At 38.7% G+C, this 19894-nt stretch overlaps 1 protein-coding gene across 1 annotated transcript; it reads right to left on the reverse strand.

Moving 5' to 3' along the window:
• Window positions 1–523: 523 nt before the first annotated feature.
• On the reverse strand, window positions 524–14620 carry LOC113673519 (spondin-1). Its single transcript, XM_089195811.1, has 9 exons — window positions 14268–14620; window positions 8638–8715; window positions 6819–7023; window positions 5846–6051; window positions 4341–4556; window positions 3688–3861; window positions 2928–3125; window positions 2297–2461; window positions 524–1764 (listed from the first exon to the last, which is right to left on the reverse strand). Exons 1-9 carry the CDS (start codon window positions 14377–14379, stop codon window positions 1760–1762), a joined length of 1359 nt encoding a protein of 452 aa, XP_089051937.1. The 5' UTR covers window positions 14380–14620; the 3' UTR covers window positions 524–1759.
• Between the last annotated feature and the right edge of the window lie 5274 nt (window positions 14621–19894).

Consider the following 19894-nt stretch of genomic DNA (forward strand, 5'->3'; position numbering starts at 1 on the left):
GTTCTTTAATGCGTATAATTTAACCTCCAATCTTCACCACATCAGATTTTGAACGATAGTTTTGAGATCGACAAAAGCATCATTGAGATCGTTCAGCGGCATTTTTTTTTTTTTTTTTTTTTTTATATCTGATCCGCATTGTGACTGGATTTAGCACCCAGAATTATTTTTGCTTAGCTCTCCTTATTTGTAGTAGCTCACGCCATGCGCAATGGGAAACGCCGGTGTAAGGGATGAGGTCCACTTTGGCTGACCGGGATGCATTTCATTCGGGCATTTTCTCGTTGGCGTCTTCTACCAAAGTATTCGATAATGAACACATAATATGATAATTAAGTTCAAGCCAATTAGAGTTGGAGAAAGCTTCAGAGGCGAGCAGGTTTTCCATGTTTTCCATGCTGTTATCGATCCTCGCCCACATATGATCTAATCAATAGTATAACCGACTATTTTATATTTTCCAAGAATTTAAAACTATTCACAAGAATTTTTGAGATTCTGCAAGAAACGACCTCAGAATAAGTCTGGCTGGAGCTCTTTATTAGGAAAATACAATAGAAAATGTCCTTTACTTCTCTCTCATATATCACCATGAGAGAAAAGAGGCAATCAAGTTGTAAAAGAGTACGCAATCGTTGGAAGGTCATTAATTAAAATTTCAATATCCCTGAACTAGTATTTTCTACAACTTTTATTTTTGAAGTATGCCAGCATGATTGGATTCATCTTAAACACATTAATTTTCAGCTGTTTGTGCTTATAGCTCAAGATTTAGCTGTTAGAACGCCATTTTTATCAAAGAATTAGAATCAGATCATATTGATAAAACTTCATGCAAAATTAGTCCAAAAAATACCATTCGGAACAGGCACCCTAAATTTTGTAGTGATCCTGTCTGGAGTGTTAATTAGTATTTGGCTACTTCACGGATAACAATATATTTTACTATTAATTGGTGCTGGTTATAATTTTTTTGGTCAAATAAATAGTGTGGTAAACTGTTGTGCATCGCCTGGATATAAGTACATATTTTTTTAAATCAATATGTTGATCGCTTAGCTTTGAATAATTCACTGAACTTCGTTGATTGCACCTCTTGCTAGACTTGTAACATCAAAAAAAGCTTACACTGAAATGATGCCAAAGAAATCTGAGATGTACCTTTCCAGTTCACTCAACAGATTTGAGTAACCTACGTGTAGCCGCACCCTCTCTCCCCCCCCCCCCCAGGGAGAAAGGAAGGTGTTCCGTTACTCTTTAGTGGGGGAGGGTACGGTCACACGTAATTTAAATTTAAGCAATTTAAGCAAACCTAGCTCGCGATATTATACCCAAAAACAGCAAAAATTATGCAACCGCGAGAATTGCCAATTTTCCATCTTTAGGCGTATCTCCTTGCATTGCACAAATTCCACAATGACCTTGGTGGATTCCGTAACAGCATTTCTTTCGTCTGGTTAGTGCAGAAATTGCATGATTCCTTAACTTTCCCCATCAGCTCCTGGACTTCGCTCTCACGCTTGAAGTGGTGAGTGGTAAACTTAGATTGTGGTCGATAACACAAATAAACACTTTTATGAGGACAGTCAACCTATCATCGGTTGAAAGTCTTAATAAATAACTTTATACAAGCTTGTCTTGAGCAGCTCTTGAACCATTCATAGTAGTTTATGCGGATCCTTTCTTCATGCAAAACCACTGGACTTCTTGCGAGTTCGACCAAATTTATTTTCTTAGCTTTTCAAGTCAGCGATCACTCTCACACTAAAAAAAAAGGGAAACCGTAAGGAGACGATCATGAACGAAATGACTAGGAAAAAGAGGGCGGGGGGGGTGGGGAGGGGGGAAGGGCGGCGCGGAAGCAAGGAATTAAAAAGTGGACTATATCAAAGAGATTGGCCTTTACAGAAGTTTAAATTTGCCAATTTCCTCTCGTAGCCTAAGGATCTTCTTCCTGATTATTTTTTAACAAATCAACACTCACTGCTCCCATCGTCTAGTGGTTAGGACACAGAACCCAAGCTCAAATCCTGATCTCAGCATTCTTCTTTGAAATATATACATAGTTTTTTTCGTTGGATTGTGTTCAACCATGAAACCTGAACCATTTTTTTATATTAAAAACAGTGATATGGATTTTTTTCCTCCTTATACGACAATAACTTTCAAAAGTTGATGGTTATGCTGTAAAAGAAAAAGTCTTCTCCAGTAACTGAAAAGGTTTACTAGTTCATCCTACAAATAATAAGCGTTTACGGAAATAAGTTTCCCAGACCGCTGACAACAAGGAACTCACCAGGACACTTAACGGGAACGCACTTTTTCCTTTCTCTGAGTTTTTTCGGACAACTTGCTCCACCATTCTTTTCGCTTCTGATGATCTTCCTTAGTCGTAATTTTTTTCCTCTGTTGCACTTTTTAGTACACTCTGACCAAGGTGACCATCCTGTTACTATACAGTCTGACAATAATGAAGAAATGAAAGGTCTGCGTTACTTTCGATCAGGCGTTCTTTGTTTTGGATGAGCGTAAAAGTGTAGGATTTGAGTTGAAGGTTACTAATAAGCGCACAAACTTTTGCATCTCTACACTATAGTGCTCCCCTTCAAAAGAGAGACGCCTCATCACAGGTTAAAGTCAGTGAAGTCAACGTGACATCACAGCTTTTTCCTACAGATTTTTTAAAATTTTTACTAAAAGTTCTAAGAACGAATGCGTTCCTAGCTTTAAAAAAAGCTATTGGTTGCCGTAACGTCAAAACTGAAGTAATCACAATGGTAGGTCAGAGGTAAAAGCTAATGAGAACAAAAAAATAGACACACTTATTCGGTGAAGCGCAGGAATACGCCTTGATGGGAATACTCTCGGTGTTTAATACCTGATTGCTTTTCGTTTTTATTGATTTATTTGCCATAACATAATCTCACCGTTATGTTTCTCTGGCGGGCATTTTGTCAGCTTACACCGCCTCCATTTGATAAGTGATTTGAATTCTGGGCATGGACTTCCGCCATGTTCTGCTTTTTGTAGAATTTTGCGCGAGCGAAATTGTCCACCCCTGTTACATGAACCACGACATTCACTCCAGGAGGACCAAGGGGAGAGTTTGCAATTGACTGGTTTACCTACATAGGAAAAAGTAGTTGATCTGTTCACCACCATTGAATTCTTCACATATGAATGATTTCTGTAAGGAAGGACACTTCTAGTGATTAACAAGTAATTTCTCCTTATAATATCCATACATTATCCAGCTAACAGGTAATGAGAATACTCAAACTTATCTCGTACATGTAGAAGTTGTTATCTTGATCTAACACCAAATGCTTGTTACTAATATGCTAAGAAATGTGTAGCAGCTAGAGGGGAGAATCAACAATTTGATCTTAGGAGTTGAAGGATTAATCATGATTTGGAGGAGAAAATAGTCTATCTCAATGTAGTAGTGTTTGGTTTGGGCTGAGAATCGACCGTAAAATGTTTGCACTTTCCTTTATAATTGACGAGTGTATTCTGCTGTATGTGACTCTGAACACTGTGAATGAAGTTTGTTGCAGTTCAAATAACTGTGGTTGAAACATGTGGTTACAGCATTGCATTTGAAAGAGAAGTCTTAAACTATTTTCATTTAATCCTTCAATCGCAATGTTCTAGTTTTTAACATTTTAAATCGACCTCAATACCTACCAATACAGGTGGGCTGAATACAAGCCCTTGACTCTATCAGTTGAGGACAAGGAATCCCATCATTCTTTGGCTTCTGGATTACCGCGCGGCCCCTGCGCTGGACTCCAGTACCACAGGTGACCGAGCAGGGTCTCCATTCCGACCAGCGAGAAACTTTGCAATGAACTTTTGGAGCTGTTTATGCAAAAGAGAAAATAACGAATTTATAGCCTAACCTACCATAATGACGATTCGTACAGACCTATCTCCATCCTCCCACGGAGTCGAGAGAGATGAGGACTAACACGACGAAGGGGACAACGGGAAGGAATAAAAGAGAGGGAGACATTTATCGTTTGCTCCCTTCCCATCTTCCCCGCGCGCACCTCTAGAGCACTTCCCACGTTAAGATTCAAAAGTAGAGAGACGACTGGTCGTGAGTCAGAGTTTTGTATCTAGTTCCCTGCCAGGCAGGCTACCATTTTGCAAGATAATCAAGCTGTGGCAAATGGTCAATGAATTATGATAGCTGTTCATTATCCCACTCGCACAGGGTATTTGAATGTCTGTGTTTATTGGTCATGCTTTTAGGACCCTCAACTATAAAACGATCTACTGTATCAAGACGAATAAAAATCACGGCTTAAGGTAAGGAAAAGAAATCATTTACTTACATTTCTCTGGGAAAGGATGACGTCCAGGCTTTCCGTTGCATTCTCCGGAAGTCTGCATGAGCTGTATTTCAATCTGACCAAACGGTTGCGTGACTCCGCGATCTCCCTGACCAGGGAATGATCCCAGTTTATGAGTGTTTGTTGTTATGTTTCTTATTGGCTGCTGGGGGACAGATTTAATGTTCGGTGACTTGAAGGTTTTCCCGTCATCGGTACCTGGGTAATTAAACTTTGTTAAATGTAATACCTCAATCTAATAACCCATCAAAAATTTTTGCTCGCGCATATTTGGACATCATCTACTGTTCTTTGAAGCTCACAGTTTTCCCTGGGCTTCGCTCTCGGAAAACTGTTCGCATTACGTGAACATGAAGGAGGGAAATTTTTGGATCGTTGAAAATTCAATTAACCAAAATAGATGCGACATTAACTTGTTCGACTTTGTCATCAGTAGGAAAAGGATATTTATTTTGTCGAAAAAACATATTTGGGTTTAGTGGCACCGTCACAATTATTCCATGAGCGCACGTTGGATATGAGAAGGTAAGTAGGCAACAAGGCACATAGCGCTGAATTGGCTCTAACCAATCTCGTATCCAACAAGTGCAAATGGAATTATTGTTTTGTTAAATTTCATTAAATCCTGGTGATTTGAATAATCGCATTTTTTTTCAGCTCCATTACAGTTAGTGCAGTGCTTTTCCATACAAGGTGACTCGGAATATATAATCTTATAACTGGAGTTGAGTGAACCAATCAGAACACTAGAAATGCAATATACCCATATACCCAGAGTTCGCGGGCCTTTCCTCGCGCCACTTAAAGGCATTTTCGGGCCAACATCAAAGCCAATGAAAAGAGCCTCAATGTACGTTAGTAATCTATGTAGTCTACATCATTATGCACAGACGGGGCTTCAAAGTCAGTTGTAAATGGTCCTCCTTTGTCTTTTTGCTGTTTTCAGGCGAGCGGAGGCAAAAACACGAGCCTAGAGCAGGGGCGAACAACCTTCCCTTCTCGCGCTTGTCTGGCCCCCAATACTCAGCTCGCGCCCCCTCGCTCGTCTGTGAGAAAACAATAGTGCTTTCTCGAGACAATTAAAATTTTTAAAATGTTTCATTAGTATTTGTGCAATGTAAGTCAACAAAATATTATTGTTGTTATTATTAATATCATTATTATTATTATACTTATTATTATTATTATTAATTATCATGATTGATATCATTATGAAGGCTACTATTTCAACCCATGCCTCTAGGCACTTGTTTCGTGCGTCCATTGTCGTTTACACGATGTTGAACGAGATTTTCTCGCCCTATACGTATGCATAATGATAACTGTATAGATCTGAGTGATAATCCTACAAACAACTGACAAATGTTCTTCTCATGCGCGAGTCTGTCTGTATCTTAGGCAAATTTCTGAATCGACACTATGAGCATAACAAATTAGCGGAGACTTTTTAATTTTTTTGGAAATCTTTGAATTTTTTTCTAACTAACCAGCATCCCATGGATAAAGTTTCCTGATAACAGCTTTTTTCCACGTACAATTCCCGTCACACAGGTTTATCCGGTCAACGCCAACATTCCAATCAGGACTTGGGAAGATCTTGGCCAAAGCTGAGACAAGGTTACGTTTGCTGTCCGCTTTAAATGTGGTGGAAACCTTGCCGGCACTTCTATATAACGTGTGCGTCTTGATTATGCTGACGATTCAAAAAAAAAAATGATGTGTTCAGACAGGCAAGTTACAAGAAAGGCGGTCTTTCAGAATTTTTCACAGGATTCCTTTTCCACGCTTTTCCTCTCTGTGATTTAATTTCTCAAAAGTTCAAGTTCACTTAAAAGGAGGAAGCTGAATTTATTGGAAAAATTTCGTTAGCAAAAAAATTGCCGAGACCAGGATTCGAACCTGCCACAACGGAGTTTTCTAACCACTAGACGTTCACGGCTTGTCACCCAAGATACAGGCGAACAAAAATATGAAAATTCGTTTAGAAGTATGATGCGAGTGCCATGCATTCCAGCAATTTAGAACAAAAACCATTCATTTTCGCTTTGGTATTAGAAAGACGACGATAATAAGAGAGAAACTTGTGCACCACAATCAATTGAAAGGTAAAAAGAAAGCGAAGGGAAAAAGAAATTGTTGAGAAGAAAAAGAAAATCTTTCACAACATTTTGAAAAAAGTTACAGAAGAATAGGCCTTGAATGATCCCAATGGCTTGGGATGTGCATGCACAAGAAAAAGAAGACAGAACTTCTGAGAAGAGGACTTGAAGCTGGCTTCCAGAAGCGTTAACACAGTGTCTAAAGCAATCTCGGTTCTCTATTGGCTCAAGGAAAATGATTCTGTGATATTGGCTACTTCTAACAGTTGAAACTGAAGGCGAGAGGAAATAAAGTACAGAAAGCAAAATATTTACCGTTCTACGGTAACATTTTGTGCAAACTTCATCTTTTAAGGCTAACCTGAGCACCTTCTCTCCTTGATTTTTCATCTCCTTCTCCAGCATCTCGACGGCTCCCCACTCGCTGACCTTTGTGACCCCAGGGGAGGCCATTCCTCCGAATTGCCATACAATATAATCCTTGCTGTGCGAGGAACCAATTAAAGGTGACCAGCGTGCCATTCGCCCGGGAAAATGCCGGGGATATGTAGATTCTGTCCATTTACCTTAGAGGGAAATCATCTGTAAGGCATTGGACATCTTTTCTTTATACAACCCAGTCTGTACATGAGGTTCTCAATGGGGTTAACCGAGAGCCGTAAAACGGCCAAAAAATTTGGCCGTTAGGCGTAAAAATTGACAAATTTTAACCGTTAATCGTAAAAAAAGTTGACCGTAAAAAACTTGTTTGGTGGGAATAATGGAAAGGTGTTAACTGTTAGCCGTAAAAGCCACCACCCCATTGAGACCCTCATATCTAGGACTGAACTAAACAAACTTAACAAATAAGCATTAATTATATATGCTTGTCATATCTCCATCAAATAGCCGAAAGAGCAACACGATCCCGGTGATTTTACTCTACAAAATGTATTTCGATGTGAACACATCTTCGCCAGTGCGTTTAAAAACCGTTTGAGATCATGACAGAATAACTCTACGAGCCATGCCTCATTGGCAGCTTGTTAAATATCCACCGTTAACATTCGACACTGAGGAAAACAGTTGTTTTAGTAAACACGAAAACAGCGAGATGTTAAAGCACAAAAAGATGATTCTAACTCACTCATTTCTGCAATAATTTTATTATTTTCGGGCGCAAATCCCATTCGAGTTGCCAAGAGGTGAATGGCAAAGGATATTTGTGGTTTGAGTAGCCAATCAGAGCGCTCCTTCAACGCTATCCATTGTTATAGATAGTACTATAAAGACTGAAAACCATGAAGGAAACAGATCTAAATACAGTAAGCGTGAAAGTAAGATTGACGCGATTGTCCTGTAAAAAAACTCTGTAACTAACGATGATGTGTGTTCAGTGGGTCGGTGGATTCCTTCAGACATAATCACTCTTTTCGTGTCTTTTCAGATGGGGAAATTAAACAGGGAGAGTCACAACTGAAGGCAAATGAGATATGATCAGAGATCTTCGTCATTTACTGAGGAAAGAGCAACTGCATAGCAGACGCTCTGTTGAAAATATACGCGAGTTTTAAGAGGAACACTCGCACGGTCCTTCATAGTACTCTCACGTGTCGCCTCGAATCGGTGGCTTGAAGCGTTCAACCAAAACCAAAGTAGTCACAAAGGCCAAAAGGGACAGAGGAAAACAGTACAAGGAACCAGTTAGAACTCGAAGTGATAACTAAGCAAACGATTGTTTTTTTTTAGCTTGTTTGTTTTGCACCTGATTGACTGCAATGGCCACGTGAATTTTTTTTTAAGACCAATCAGAGAGAGCAGTGGAGCGAAACCACCACAATCGAAGTGGTCCTGTTTTTCTCTCAAATCTCAACTTAAAATGGATTTATTCTGAAAAGCCCTTTACAGGACCTTGGAAATATGAAGCCGCAACAGAAATATTCTAAATGATGGGCACAACGCGAGCCATTAAAAACAGAAAAGGATAGAGCCGCATCCTGTAGGAACAAACCAAAGATTCTTCGCGAGTAACCTTAGGGAAACATTATCAATGTCGGTATCTTTGCAACTGCGCACCTACCCCTCCCCTAACCCAAAAATAATCAACTGATAACAACGTACGGTTTATACTGGGTTAGGGGAGGGGTGGGTGCACAGGTGCTCAGATACTGACATTGATCCTCTACATTTCTTTACATTACCAGTAAATGTGATGTCGTAGGTTGCTCCTCCACAGGCACAGCAGGTAAATCTGTCATCGCTTTCCTTTCCGTCTTTCTCTGTAAACAGAATGTCATAATTTTTAATAAAATAAATTTCGTTTGACCTGCGGATAAAGAATCAAGTAAAGCAACGATTCTCGCAGGTGAGCTGCAATTTAAAATTGCAATAAAGAGGACCAAAAAAAAGATTTGAATCTTTGACTAGATTCGAACCCAGGCCTCTGGATACTAGTTGGGCTTCACCAGTTTACCACTAACCGAACTACGAAGCCACACGTTGGAAATGGGCAGCGGTTAAGAGGGTTCATTTTTAGAGGGTGATAAATGTTTGGAGCGGGAAAAAAGGTTCAAGTCTTTCAGGCAACCACTGTCTGAGTTCGAGCCATGAAGGACATAAAAAAGATTCGAAAATACAAAATAAAATTGTTTATTTTGGGAGATTACTTTATCTGTTGTAAGAGAGCCCCTAAATTCGTAAAAAGGATTTACACATCCTATTAATGAAGTTGAAAATTTCGGTTTGAGAGACTGTCACAAGATTCAAGGCACATAAATGGGTTCAGAATTATATTTGGTGGCCTAAACTCCGTGACTCACATCTTACTATGGCTGCACATCTTGGTGCTCAAACTTCGTGCATGAGCAAGAGGATCAGTTCTGGCCAATTTCCCGCGAAAAAAAATTTGACAGAAGACATAAGAAACAATCGCTGTCTCGCAAAATAAGCGAAAGAAAGTCAAAACGTTTACAGAAATGTGTAAAACGTTATACACTGTTTAAACACCTTGACTTACTAGCTTGTATGGTTGTTTGTAACTCGTGTGAGACAACTTGATTCTAATTGCCTTACTTATTATAACTTTCGCACATGCGCAGACGTTTGACTAGTATGTTGTACATCATCGATTAGCCCGTACTCCTAAGACAGTCGCAACAAATCAAAGCTATAGGCAAATCGAAGAAGGTACAGCTTTTTTGCATTCTACACTGTGAAAAATAATAAAAACATTGTCTACGATTTGAGTACCTTCAAAAATTTGGATTATATTTTTCAAGTTTGTCATTTGCAATCCATACAAGTCTTCGCCATTTTGGTTCTTTTTGGCTTATCCAAACCCTTTTGATGTTTAGAGCATTTTTGATCGACTATCGTAAATAATTGCTTTATTTCGTCTTTCAATTGGTGAAGAAAACAGGTACCACCCTCTCGACCAATCAGAAACCAAAACCAATTATGACTTGGTCGCTCGCGTTTTCCCGCGCTTTGGGCATTTTGGTCGGTTTTACATTGAGTTCTAATAGCTATTAAAAGTATTTGCCTTTCTTCGGATAGGCCGTTGTGATTATTTTGTTTTTGGTTTTAGTGTCGGTTTCACGACCATCAATCGAAAAGCACTCTATCTACTAGAAAACTGGCAGTCTGTAGGTTTGATTCCCCATATCTTTGAAAGCCCGTACTCGATGCCACTGAAAAATGTCTCAATATGTCGCGACATTACCACTTAAGTACTGGAGAAATATTGAAAGAGATATAATGGTATGATTTAGTTGATGGGGTAAACAAGAGCTGCACATGAATGCAACAGACTACCTTGGGTTCTAGACGCAAGCAGCCATAGATGGTCTTCAGATGAAATCTAAAGTATCTAGGAATAATAAATATGCTTGACTTGACAATGTGGAGTGTTTGGACTTTATTGTGCCCTCTGTACTATAAAATACTATATGTTTACCCGTGTGCATCAAGAACATGTCGATATAGACAGGGCGATAAACTTACTCTATCTCGATATTATTCGTGGGGTTTCTATGCCTTATCAGATGACGATCATCAAAATGCTGATGAGATCCTGAAACTCTTAATTAACCCTTACGTCTTAGTTGTTCAAGATCATGCTTCGTCATTTGCGCAGATATTGCTTCCAATGTCAAAGACATGCGAGAAGAATTGTTCTGTGAGCTCAGCAATATCTCACCGGGGTTGGTCTTTTGACCTAACGCGATTAACAATAGAATATAGAATGTCATGAATTATTCCTGGTTTCAAGTGCGTACACAGGGTAACAATAGAAATTCTTAAAATATGTCATGACAGAGTGCATTTTGAACAAGTGCAGTCCAAAAATAGTTATCTTTTTTGTTCTGTATCTTAACATTGAAGGGACACTTCTCGGCCACATTTTCTGTCCAACGATTCAGTGCGTAAGACTCCTAAACAAGCCCATAACTTAGTCATATTTTCAGTCTCGAAGTCTACTGCATAAAATTTCTGCTTCTCTTTCTCCAAAACAACCATTACGAGAAGGAGAGATATCTTTGATCGAAGTTAGTTACTGATGTTTTTGAACGGCTAATCCTTTAGGTTTGAAGGTTTTAATCCACCGCAGTCATTTAAAATAGTTTACAATTTGTTCGAACATTTAATCGGTGACCACAAATATGTGGTAAATTCTTCATCGCGATTGCTTAGTCGATCAATACAGAAGTCATTTAAAAGCCCCTCTCTTAAGGGCAACTACTCTGGGATATGAATAATGCCCTTATAAAGTCAAGGTTACAATTGTCAATATATTTAACCTAAAACGAGCCAAAATAGCCCGCCTCGCTATGAAAAGAAAAGGAGCAAGTTAACATCTTTAGGTTTTAAATAACCCAAGTTCGACAATCGCGTCAATGAGGTACTCCCACAGTGAAAAGTCTTGAGAACACACGCGAAGTAAAAAAAATTAGTTTCCGCAAACAAGCCGAATTCAAAATAATTATGAAGTGTTTTTAATCATCTTGAGATATTGGCAATAAACATAGTTTACAACATTTATTTGCTGGTCTGTGTAATTCTGGCACGCGAAGCCACGCATTGATAATGACAGTAACAAATAAAGTTTCTTGAAAATGACAACCGAAATAAAACGAGGAACTTATTCCTATAATTCAACCCCAAGCCTATTCTTGTGCAAAAGTGATAGTGGCAACTTAAGAATCTTAGGAATGTGAATTTATCCTCTTTCCCTGTGAAACTGCTTTTTGTAAACAAGATGCGTTGGTAAATGGAAATAAGCGGTTTTTTTTTTTTTTTTTTTTTTTTTTTAGACTTTTGTCCATATTGCTCATGTTGGTTGATTCCTCATGAACATAAAGTTCCGTGCAGGTTGACACGATTACCTGAAGGAAACTTGTTTTTTTTTTTTTTTTCTGTAAATGATATGCGTATGTAAAAGGAAAATTGAGTAGTGATTATCATACAAACTACAGTAACGTGCAGCTTGACACGGGAATCGTTACAATTATTGTACCTCTAAACCAGAGACGCCCTATCAAGAACGCAAATTGTAATAACACGGAAATACTGTCCGTGTGACGATTTCCTTTAGTGTGGAAAACAAAACCTTATGCACCCTGTTTCCAGCTGATTACGTTAAAGCAATTGTTGACAATCTTATTTTCGATGCAAAATTAATTCATGTTTTTATAACGCTGCCAATCCAAGTGTGACCGAAAAATGTGTTAATCTGTTTATGTTTCTTCTAAAAGATGACCTAGAAAACCCATTGGCACTGAAGTTCTTGCGCAAGACAAAGACCAAACAATTGATAAAACTACAGCTGGTACAAAAGACCCCCGCAAAAGAAACAAACAAAGCTTTTTCTGAAGCAAAACAAGAACAACTTCCAGACACTATGCAACCATGCAGAGTTTTTGCCGCACCGCGCCTAGAAAGTAATCTTCCATTTTACACTTCTTTTAGATGCACAACTACGCTTGCAACAAGAGATAAAAAGTTAGTGTGCTGTTCCAAAATTGTCAGGCGATTCTGGCTGCGGTAGGTGTATCCGATAGTCAAAGAGATCCGCAAGTCGGAAAATTGGACGAAGAAATTTTATACCATTTCAAAGCTTGCCCGCCGATGCTAAAATGCCGACTTGTATCGTATTCCGTTTTCATGCTTAGCTGTGGAGGTGAAATGTGGGCACACGTGCGCCTGTTGACGTTAGCCTTTTTTCTCATGACGTGACGGAATACCTCTTCAGAACGCGATGATTCTGCTTTCTTAATGTCTGGCTAAAATTTATGTCCAGTGACGGGCTAGGCTCCAGGCATCGAAGGACGGAAGCAGTCACTTTGTTGCATGCCTCGTAAACTATACGTCTTCTAATCTGGGATAATCGGGGTGGTATTCAAGTGTTAAATGTTGGGACTTAAAAATCAATTCAAAAGATATATATTTTTCAGAAAATTAGCAACCCCTTGTAAAAATACTACGCTCTTGTTCTTTTGTAAACTTTAATAGCTGTGAAACCCCGAAATAAGCGCAATACACGAGGTTGGGTTCAAAATAGTTTCGCTTTTGCAAGGTCACGGCATCTAGGTTATAAAAAAAATTGTGGGCAACTCTGCACGCGAACATCTTCTCGGTCGCGTTGTAAAAAAATCACTTTGATTGTTTCGTGCCGAAATTTGCCTGAGGGCGAATTACCCCACCGAAACCATATGGGTATGGTAAAACTGTCATAGATGCATCTCAGAGTGTGTTTTAGCAAATTGAAAAATATACGCGAGTGCATGTTAAGCGCAGTGTTATTGCTTTGATCTACCTATAGCAAAGTTAAAGTGATGTGAGTTTTCTTTGTGTGATCTGTCCTAAAAATTGCCTGGCTGAAGAAGATGTACTGATTGATGGACGAGGATATGGCGTCTACGCTGAGTTAAAAATGCGCGCATTGCAACGGTAGCGAGTTTCGCTATTGCACGATTTGCAGAGGGCACGCTCCTTTCACACGAGATGGAGAAAAGATTTCTTTAAAGCACTTTACAAAGACTTTGCAAACGAGCCATCATTTAAAGCTCATCACGGCTAACCACCTTCAACCACACGCTTGCTTATAGAAGGAAGAACCATCGATGGAGCTTAATATATCACAGTAAAAACAACAGCCGATGACAGATAACAGCATGGTGTATGGTTTTTTTTCCACTCACTTCGAAATTTCCAGTGAAATCAATTTTTATCTTAGGCCCTTCTTCCAGGGCTGGGTTAAATAAACTTCACTGACATTCATGATATTCTGTTTTAAAATGACCTTCTTATCAAGGAAGCCGTGGGGATGAATATATGACATGAGCCATTTTATAACTGTTTTGCGCCTCCAAAAGCCATACAGAAACCAATTTACAGGCACAGCTTCCGCACATCATTCATATTTCTAAAAAAAACGTTTTTACTATGGCTAGATAGTGATATTTAGAAAATTTATTGTCCGCTGTTTCTTTGGTGTTTTAAAATTCAGCTTAAGAGGACTGTGAAGAATGGTGATCCCAAACAGTCCGGTGAAGGTCAGTATTCAATTATCTTGTGTGACTTCGGATGCACTGCAGTCTTTGGGCACTCTAAATAGGCTCTCTAAAGCAACAAGGACTGAGTGAAATGATTACTTGTGAGTGATTTACTCGGTGAAAATTGGCGAATAATTTCTTGTAACATCGGGTTGAGAGTAAGTGCGCGCAGCTCAAAATCCGATTTCTAGTTACGCGAAATCAACAGTGAATTGTTGCGATTCGTAATGCAGTTGGATGATAACAACCAGAGAATAAAAAAATGCCACACAACTTACCAGAACCGTTTTGCGAAACTGAAGGACACTTTCCATCGTTACATCTATTCCCTGCGACGCGAAGACCCGCGAAGATTTCAATGCACAGAACAACAATCGCGCACAGTCTCATCGCTGCAGAAGACTAGCAAGTCCCAGGGGAAGTGATACAGTGATATTGACTTTGAACTGTTCTATGCTGTTGATGATTTACACTGTACTTGAGCCGTTGCGAGGTTTAGTGTTGCCCTTAAGTTATCTGCATACAGATATGACCTTCTTATTGACCAAGCGTAACTGTTTTTATAAGGCATTGACGGAAATTTGAGTAATTGCTTGGGTACGTACATACCGGAAGACGCTATTTATACCCAATACACACTTTGGCTTCAGCATTCCATTTTACTAAGCGCGGCGTCAATTTGCGAGCCAGTATTGAAAGACCGGCGAACTTGAAAAAGAATAAAATCACCAAGCCATAAATTACCAAAAGGCTCCTAATGTAATTTCAACACATGAAACACCTCACCGGAAGTGAAGTTACGCTCTTCTGATTAACAGTAGGGAGTTACTCTTTTGTAAATTTCGAGCACTAAGAGTTGCTCTGCGTAAATATTTTTACTAGCAGTAGAATATGCAGTACACGCACGTATATCTTAGCGTATCTATGCCCATGATAAAAAAAATAGCGAGATTAAAAATAGCTCGAATTTTTGTATCTGTAAATTTTTTTCGAGTCGGGTGGTAAAGGCGATGGTATTCTAGCAATCCCAGCCAAGAATTCTTTATAAATATGATCTCGCCTAAGCGCAGTGGAAAGGCAAGAAAAGCGAATATTTACGCTTTATCAGTTACGGCAAGATAAACCCATTTTTCGATAGATAACCAAGCTTTTAAACCCTCGCTAAAGATCTGATGAAAGATGGTATAATAACTACAGCTAATCGGAAGACATACGCTACCAAACAGTCGTTTGACTGACAATTTATTTGGTGTGAAGTGCTGCTCAGAACATTCCTTAATAAAAAAAAATTGTGTTCAGAGAATTTCTTGCAAATCAAAACATTTTTTATATATACGGAAGAATAAAGCATCTCGGAGAACCGTCTGGGAAGTAAAATTTTGTCTTGCGGTTTGTGATCAAATTGCATTTTAAAGTGTGGTTTGTCTGCAAGTCTGGTGTAACGTCACATCAAGTGCTCAAAAATCTTTTTTTAACCTCATTGTTTTAAATCGGGCTAAATCTATGCACATTAAGCCTTATTTTCCATTACTGTTCCAAGTTCAGTCGCACTGATCGCTAGCATGAATACATAGAGTGGTCTCGAAGGACTAATACCCTATTTAATTAACAAGTCGAGTACAAAACCACGGCTGAAGGTACTCATTCGAAAAGTGTACAACAAACTTCAGTCATGTTCAACAACAACACAGAGGCATATTTTAAATTTTATTTCCTTCTTATGTGGCAGATTATTGCGACCGATGCCCTGGTTAAGAAAACACAATCGGGTGTAATTGGCGATCGCTGGTCAGTACAAAGTTACCACAAATCCGGAAATAGGATGGGGTATAAGTTATCCTCTGGGGGGCCATTTTCGTCTCGGCCTAATTAAACGTTGCGCTAATTAGCACAGGAAATGACTTAACTGATTTTATAGTAAGTGGTAAGAGAAAAGGTTTTGCTGGCGTGAAAAGCGTCTAAAATCGGGAAACATTTTCAACCGCAAAAAAACTTAGATTCCATCGTTACAAGTACGTTTGTTTAATGCAAGAGTAAAGGTGAAAGTGGGCGGTTTTTTTTTTTTAATCTGACGCAAAATGAGTTGGAAGGTTAGAGTTCCTAAAATTCCTTTAGAGGATATTGACTGCATGGAATAGTTGCCTAACCCGTAATTTCACCATGCATTTAAAGATTTTCATAGCTAAATGACTCAAACTGATCGGCTTTTAAAATCATTAGCATAAGGGCTTATGTTAGCATTTATTTCACTGAAAATTCGTGCGATAAGCTCGATGAATGCACTTAGAAGATATAACGTATTTGTATAGCTTAGGAAATTTCCCATTCTCCAGAGGAATGATAATCAGCCTGTAAAGGCGTCTACTATTTTTCCTCAATACTCTGGAGGAAAAAATAATAAGTTATCGGGCCTGGACGTTAAATTGGCTCGTTCAACAATTTAAGTAACGTTTTCAGAGCCTTTGAATTACTGATCAGATAAAGTCTCACTCATTTCTCAGCGATATTATGTGGCAAAGAATGTATCATATGAGTGTGTGTGTGTACCTTTACATTGTGTATCTCTTCACAATTTTACTGCGATAAAAATTAGTCACAGTATATCGTGTGGCAGGGAAACAGTATTGGATCCTAGACGTGTTTATAGTTTTCTCGTTTGGGAAACTGGAAACTGAAAATTGCGCAGCAATTCATAGCTAGCTATAGCGACCCCACGGACTCATCCTCATGATGTGAGGCTGTTAAATCACTTGACCTAACAATATTTGCCTTCTTCATAGATCAGAAGTACTCTTTTGTCCTGCTGCGCCGTTCCTTGTCGTGTCCGATCCGCCTCAATTCCGTGATAAAGTGAAGAGGGATCAACAGAGGGGAAACGTAGAGGCGGTTATCAACTGCGGCAAGAAATTTCCGTCTTATTTCTGATGAACAACGACAGGCTCTTGAAAGCATAAATGCTATCACGGAAAACTTTGCTAGTTCAACTGACGCGCGAAAAATGTACTCTTTACCCGTATAACATTGCGATTTATATTTATGTCGAATAAGCGTTTGTTCACACCAGATTCAGGTGACACAGCCAGGTCTGTGGTAATGTTTAGCCTCAACAACCAAGCCTTTGTTTATAAGGAACATTTACAAAGAAAAGTTTTCTGTTCTGGAAATGTTTTCTGTTGAGTTTGTTTGTCAGTGACGTAAGATCTTTATGGGCTACAACATTAATCTCAGTAAGTAGCTTGTTGGATTAACCGTAGATTAGGGGAGGCGTGCTCTGCACCACAACACTGCAAAACACATACCTATCCTGATTGTGATGTAAAACCGATTTGTACTAATCCAATGAGATTAGGAATGAACCCAACATTGTTTCAATCTTAATTCTTCTCACGATCTGTAACACTCAGTTATCCACAATTAAAATTAGTAAATCAAATTATCAAAAGCACTGATTTATTCCAGCGGACTCACTTTGGCGTGCTGTTGTGCACTAGGCTGGAGCTTCTGGAATGATACATCGGGTCCCAAACCTCTCATCTCCAGAGAGTTTTGTTAGAACTGAAATGCAATACAAAGTAGTCCGAAGGTAACGCTCAACTGCCTCAACTGCTCCACCGACGAATCGTTGTGACAAGAACGTAATTACCTCAGTGAAACTGCACAGCTAACACATGTTACTTATTGAAAGCCAATTAACTCGCAATTTGATGTTAATAAAGTTGTTATTTTTTCTTACGAAAATTTTGTGTGGTTAAGTAATGAGCTGATGCGACCTTCAAAGTGGCCTATGTGGTCATGAAAGAGAGGCATTAACCGATTGAACATTGGTCAACAATGCATTGATTGTGAGAAGCAGTTAAACATTTTACAAGCCATATTTTGGGCACGGCTTTCTAAGCCGGGGGTCAGACAAGAGTTCTTCGCATTCTATCTAACTTAAATGTCTGCTTCATTTTTGACCAAGTCCGGAATGGGCGGAAGAACAATTACAAACAGGGGAGAAAAAAGAATAAACCTCTTCAGTCTCCTGAAGGCAAGCCAAGGGTTCAAGAAGTTTGTTTTCATGTTTTAAGATACCAATTTGCACCACCGTTGGGTTTCTTTCGAAGAGGTTGATATCCAATTTAAATTAATCGATCGATTTAGACTAGTTGTGAGGGAAACCACGGAATATTGATTTGAAAAGACAGAGAGACACACAAATGGACTCGATGAAATCCAAAGGCCGGAACGAGGTAGGGAAGCAAACTGAATCGGATCAAATTGAAAAAAATTCAAGAATACTTTTTGGCAAAGCACGCACCGAGATGAAGCTTATTTATTTTGAAAGTCAAATTAAATCCCTCGTTTCAATTATCTTTAATTTTGCTTTCATAAGTGAGAAGATATGTAACAAAATGTTATTTTCAAATTTCAGAAAATTTTAATCGCACCCGAATAGGGTTTACTGAGATAAAAATCGATCGCTTAATGAAGGTATGTCACAATTTCCAGAATGCTCTACCCCACATCTGTAGAGCATGTACTGGAGATATTTTTGGGTCTTTTAAAAGTATAGACAGGAAATCTAATTTTGGTCATTAGAGTTCCTTAACTATCAATCAAGCGTTATTCATGGAAAATAAGAACACTTATGAACCTGCAACTCGTCCATCTTCGAATACCCTGGGCGGCGCAGTAGTAGGTTGGCGACTAAATAGAATTTGCCGTAAATAAAATGCATTACTTCTGCGGTCAAAAATGTTTTGCCGCCGCCATGAAAGCTAATTATTTAATCAAGGAACAGAAAGAGAAAGTTAAAGGCACATTCCCTTCTCTGTATCTTGCTTATATCCATGACACTGTCGAAAGATTTCTGTTGCAATGACTCAGTAAGAGACATTGCAGAAACTCGAAGAAAACAGTTCCATTTATTAACTCTTGAAAAACCTGAAGATCGAACTCTCGCTTAAATTTGAATATCCGACAATAATTTTCTTCTTCCTATGGGTGCCAGCGGCACACACAAGGAATCTTAAAAATCACATTTGCGTGTTCAGGTCCTAAAGCTATGTTTGATTTGTAGCTGATTCTTTTTGTGGTCGTTGATAACTTCGGAACATCAATGTTATCTGGTTAAAAATGAGAAAGGAAAGCTCCAAATAATAGTTTACTGGAGTAGACAAAAATCAACAAAGTTTTCATGAGAAAATTATAGGGAGCTGAAGCGGAAAGATGGTGATCAATGAGATTTGTGTTGCGAATGACAAACCTTAAAATTCAAAGTTTAATTTCATAAGATTCTTCTATTGATTGTGAGTAAGCTCTTGCACATAATGTATAAATCTCACTCAAGGGCAACATGCAAAGGTAATTTTGTTGAAGGATGTGCGTTCTCTCACATTTTTTTAATTAATAAAGGGAGTGACACGATCAGATTGTAGAACTTTCTTTAATACTGACTGACTAGTTGGTTCTAATTTTGCGTGGGCCGAATCTTTATTTAATGCTGGTCAGTAAAGAGATGTTTATGAGTGTTTAAGTACTATCGAAGTGGTCTAGAATGAACTTTGAGCTTCGCCCATTCAGTTTACCCTCAAGAATATCAATTTATGACTGTTTTAAGTGTTATTTCCAATGTAAATTTCATGATGTTTCCGCCTTAGTCGTGCGGTTCGCCTGATAAACAAGACTAACATAACAACAACATGATATAAGAAAATGCTCACCACTCGGGAGAGCGTGAGTCCGCGGTTTCGATATCAGCTGTTCGAGTATAGTATATACCGAGTTAGATAATAAAATGTATTGTTATGTGTTAAAAAGTGGTAAACAAATAATATAATAAATGTTAATGTAAACTCTGCGAGTAACATGGCCAAACTAAGGAATGGCAAATTGATCGAGTACGTATCATTATACAGAGATT

This window comes from Pocillopora damicornis, chromosome 2, assembly GCF_964200805.1.
Source record: "Pocillopora damicornis chromosome 2, jaPocDami1.2, whole genome shotgun sequence".
NCBI lineage: Eukaryota > Metazoa > Cnidaria > Anthozoa > Scleractinia > Pocilloporidae > Pocillopora > Pocillopora damicornis.

Bases quoted from the DNA above. Each gene is read 5' to 3' on its own strand.
- LOC113673519 (XM_089195811.1), bottom strand. From the start codon at position 14,379: ATGAGACTGTGCGCGATTGTTGTTCTGTGCATTGAAATCTTCGCGGGT. The intron at 8,716-14,267 runs GTAAGTTGTGTG...TTCTGTTTACAG, and splicing joins AGTTTCGCAAAACGGTTCTG to AGAAAGACGGAAAGGAAAGC. The intron at 4,557-5,845 runs GTTAGTTAGAAA...TTAATTACCCAG, and splicing joins ACTTTATCCATGGGATGCTG to GTACCGATGACGGGAAAACC.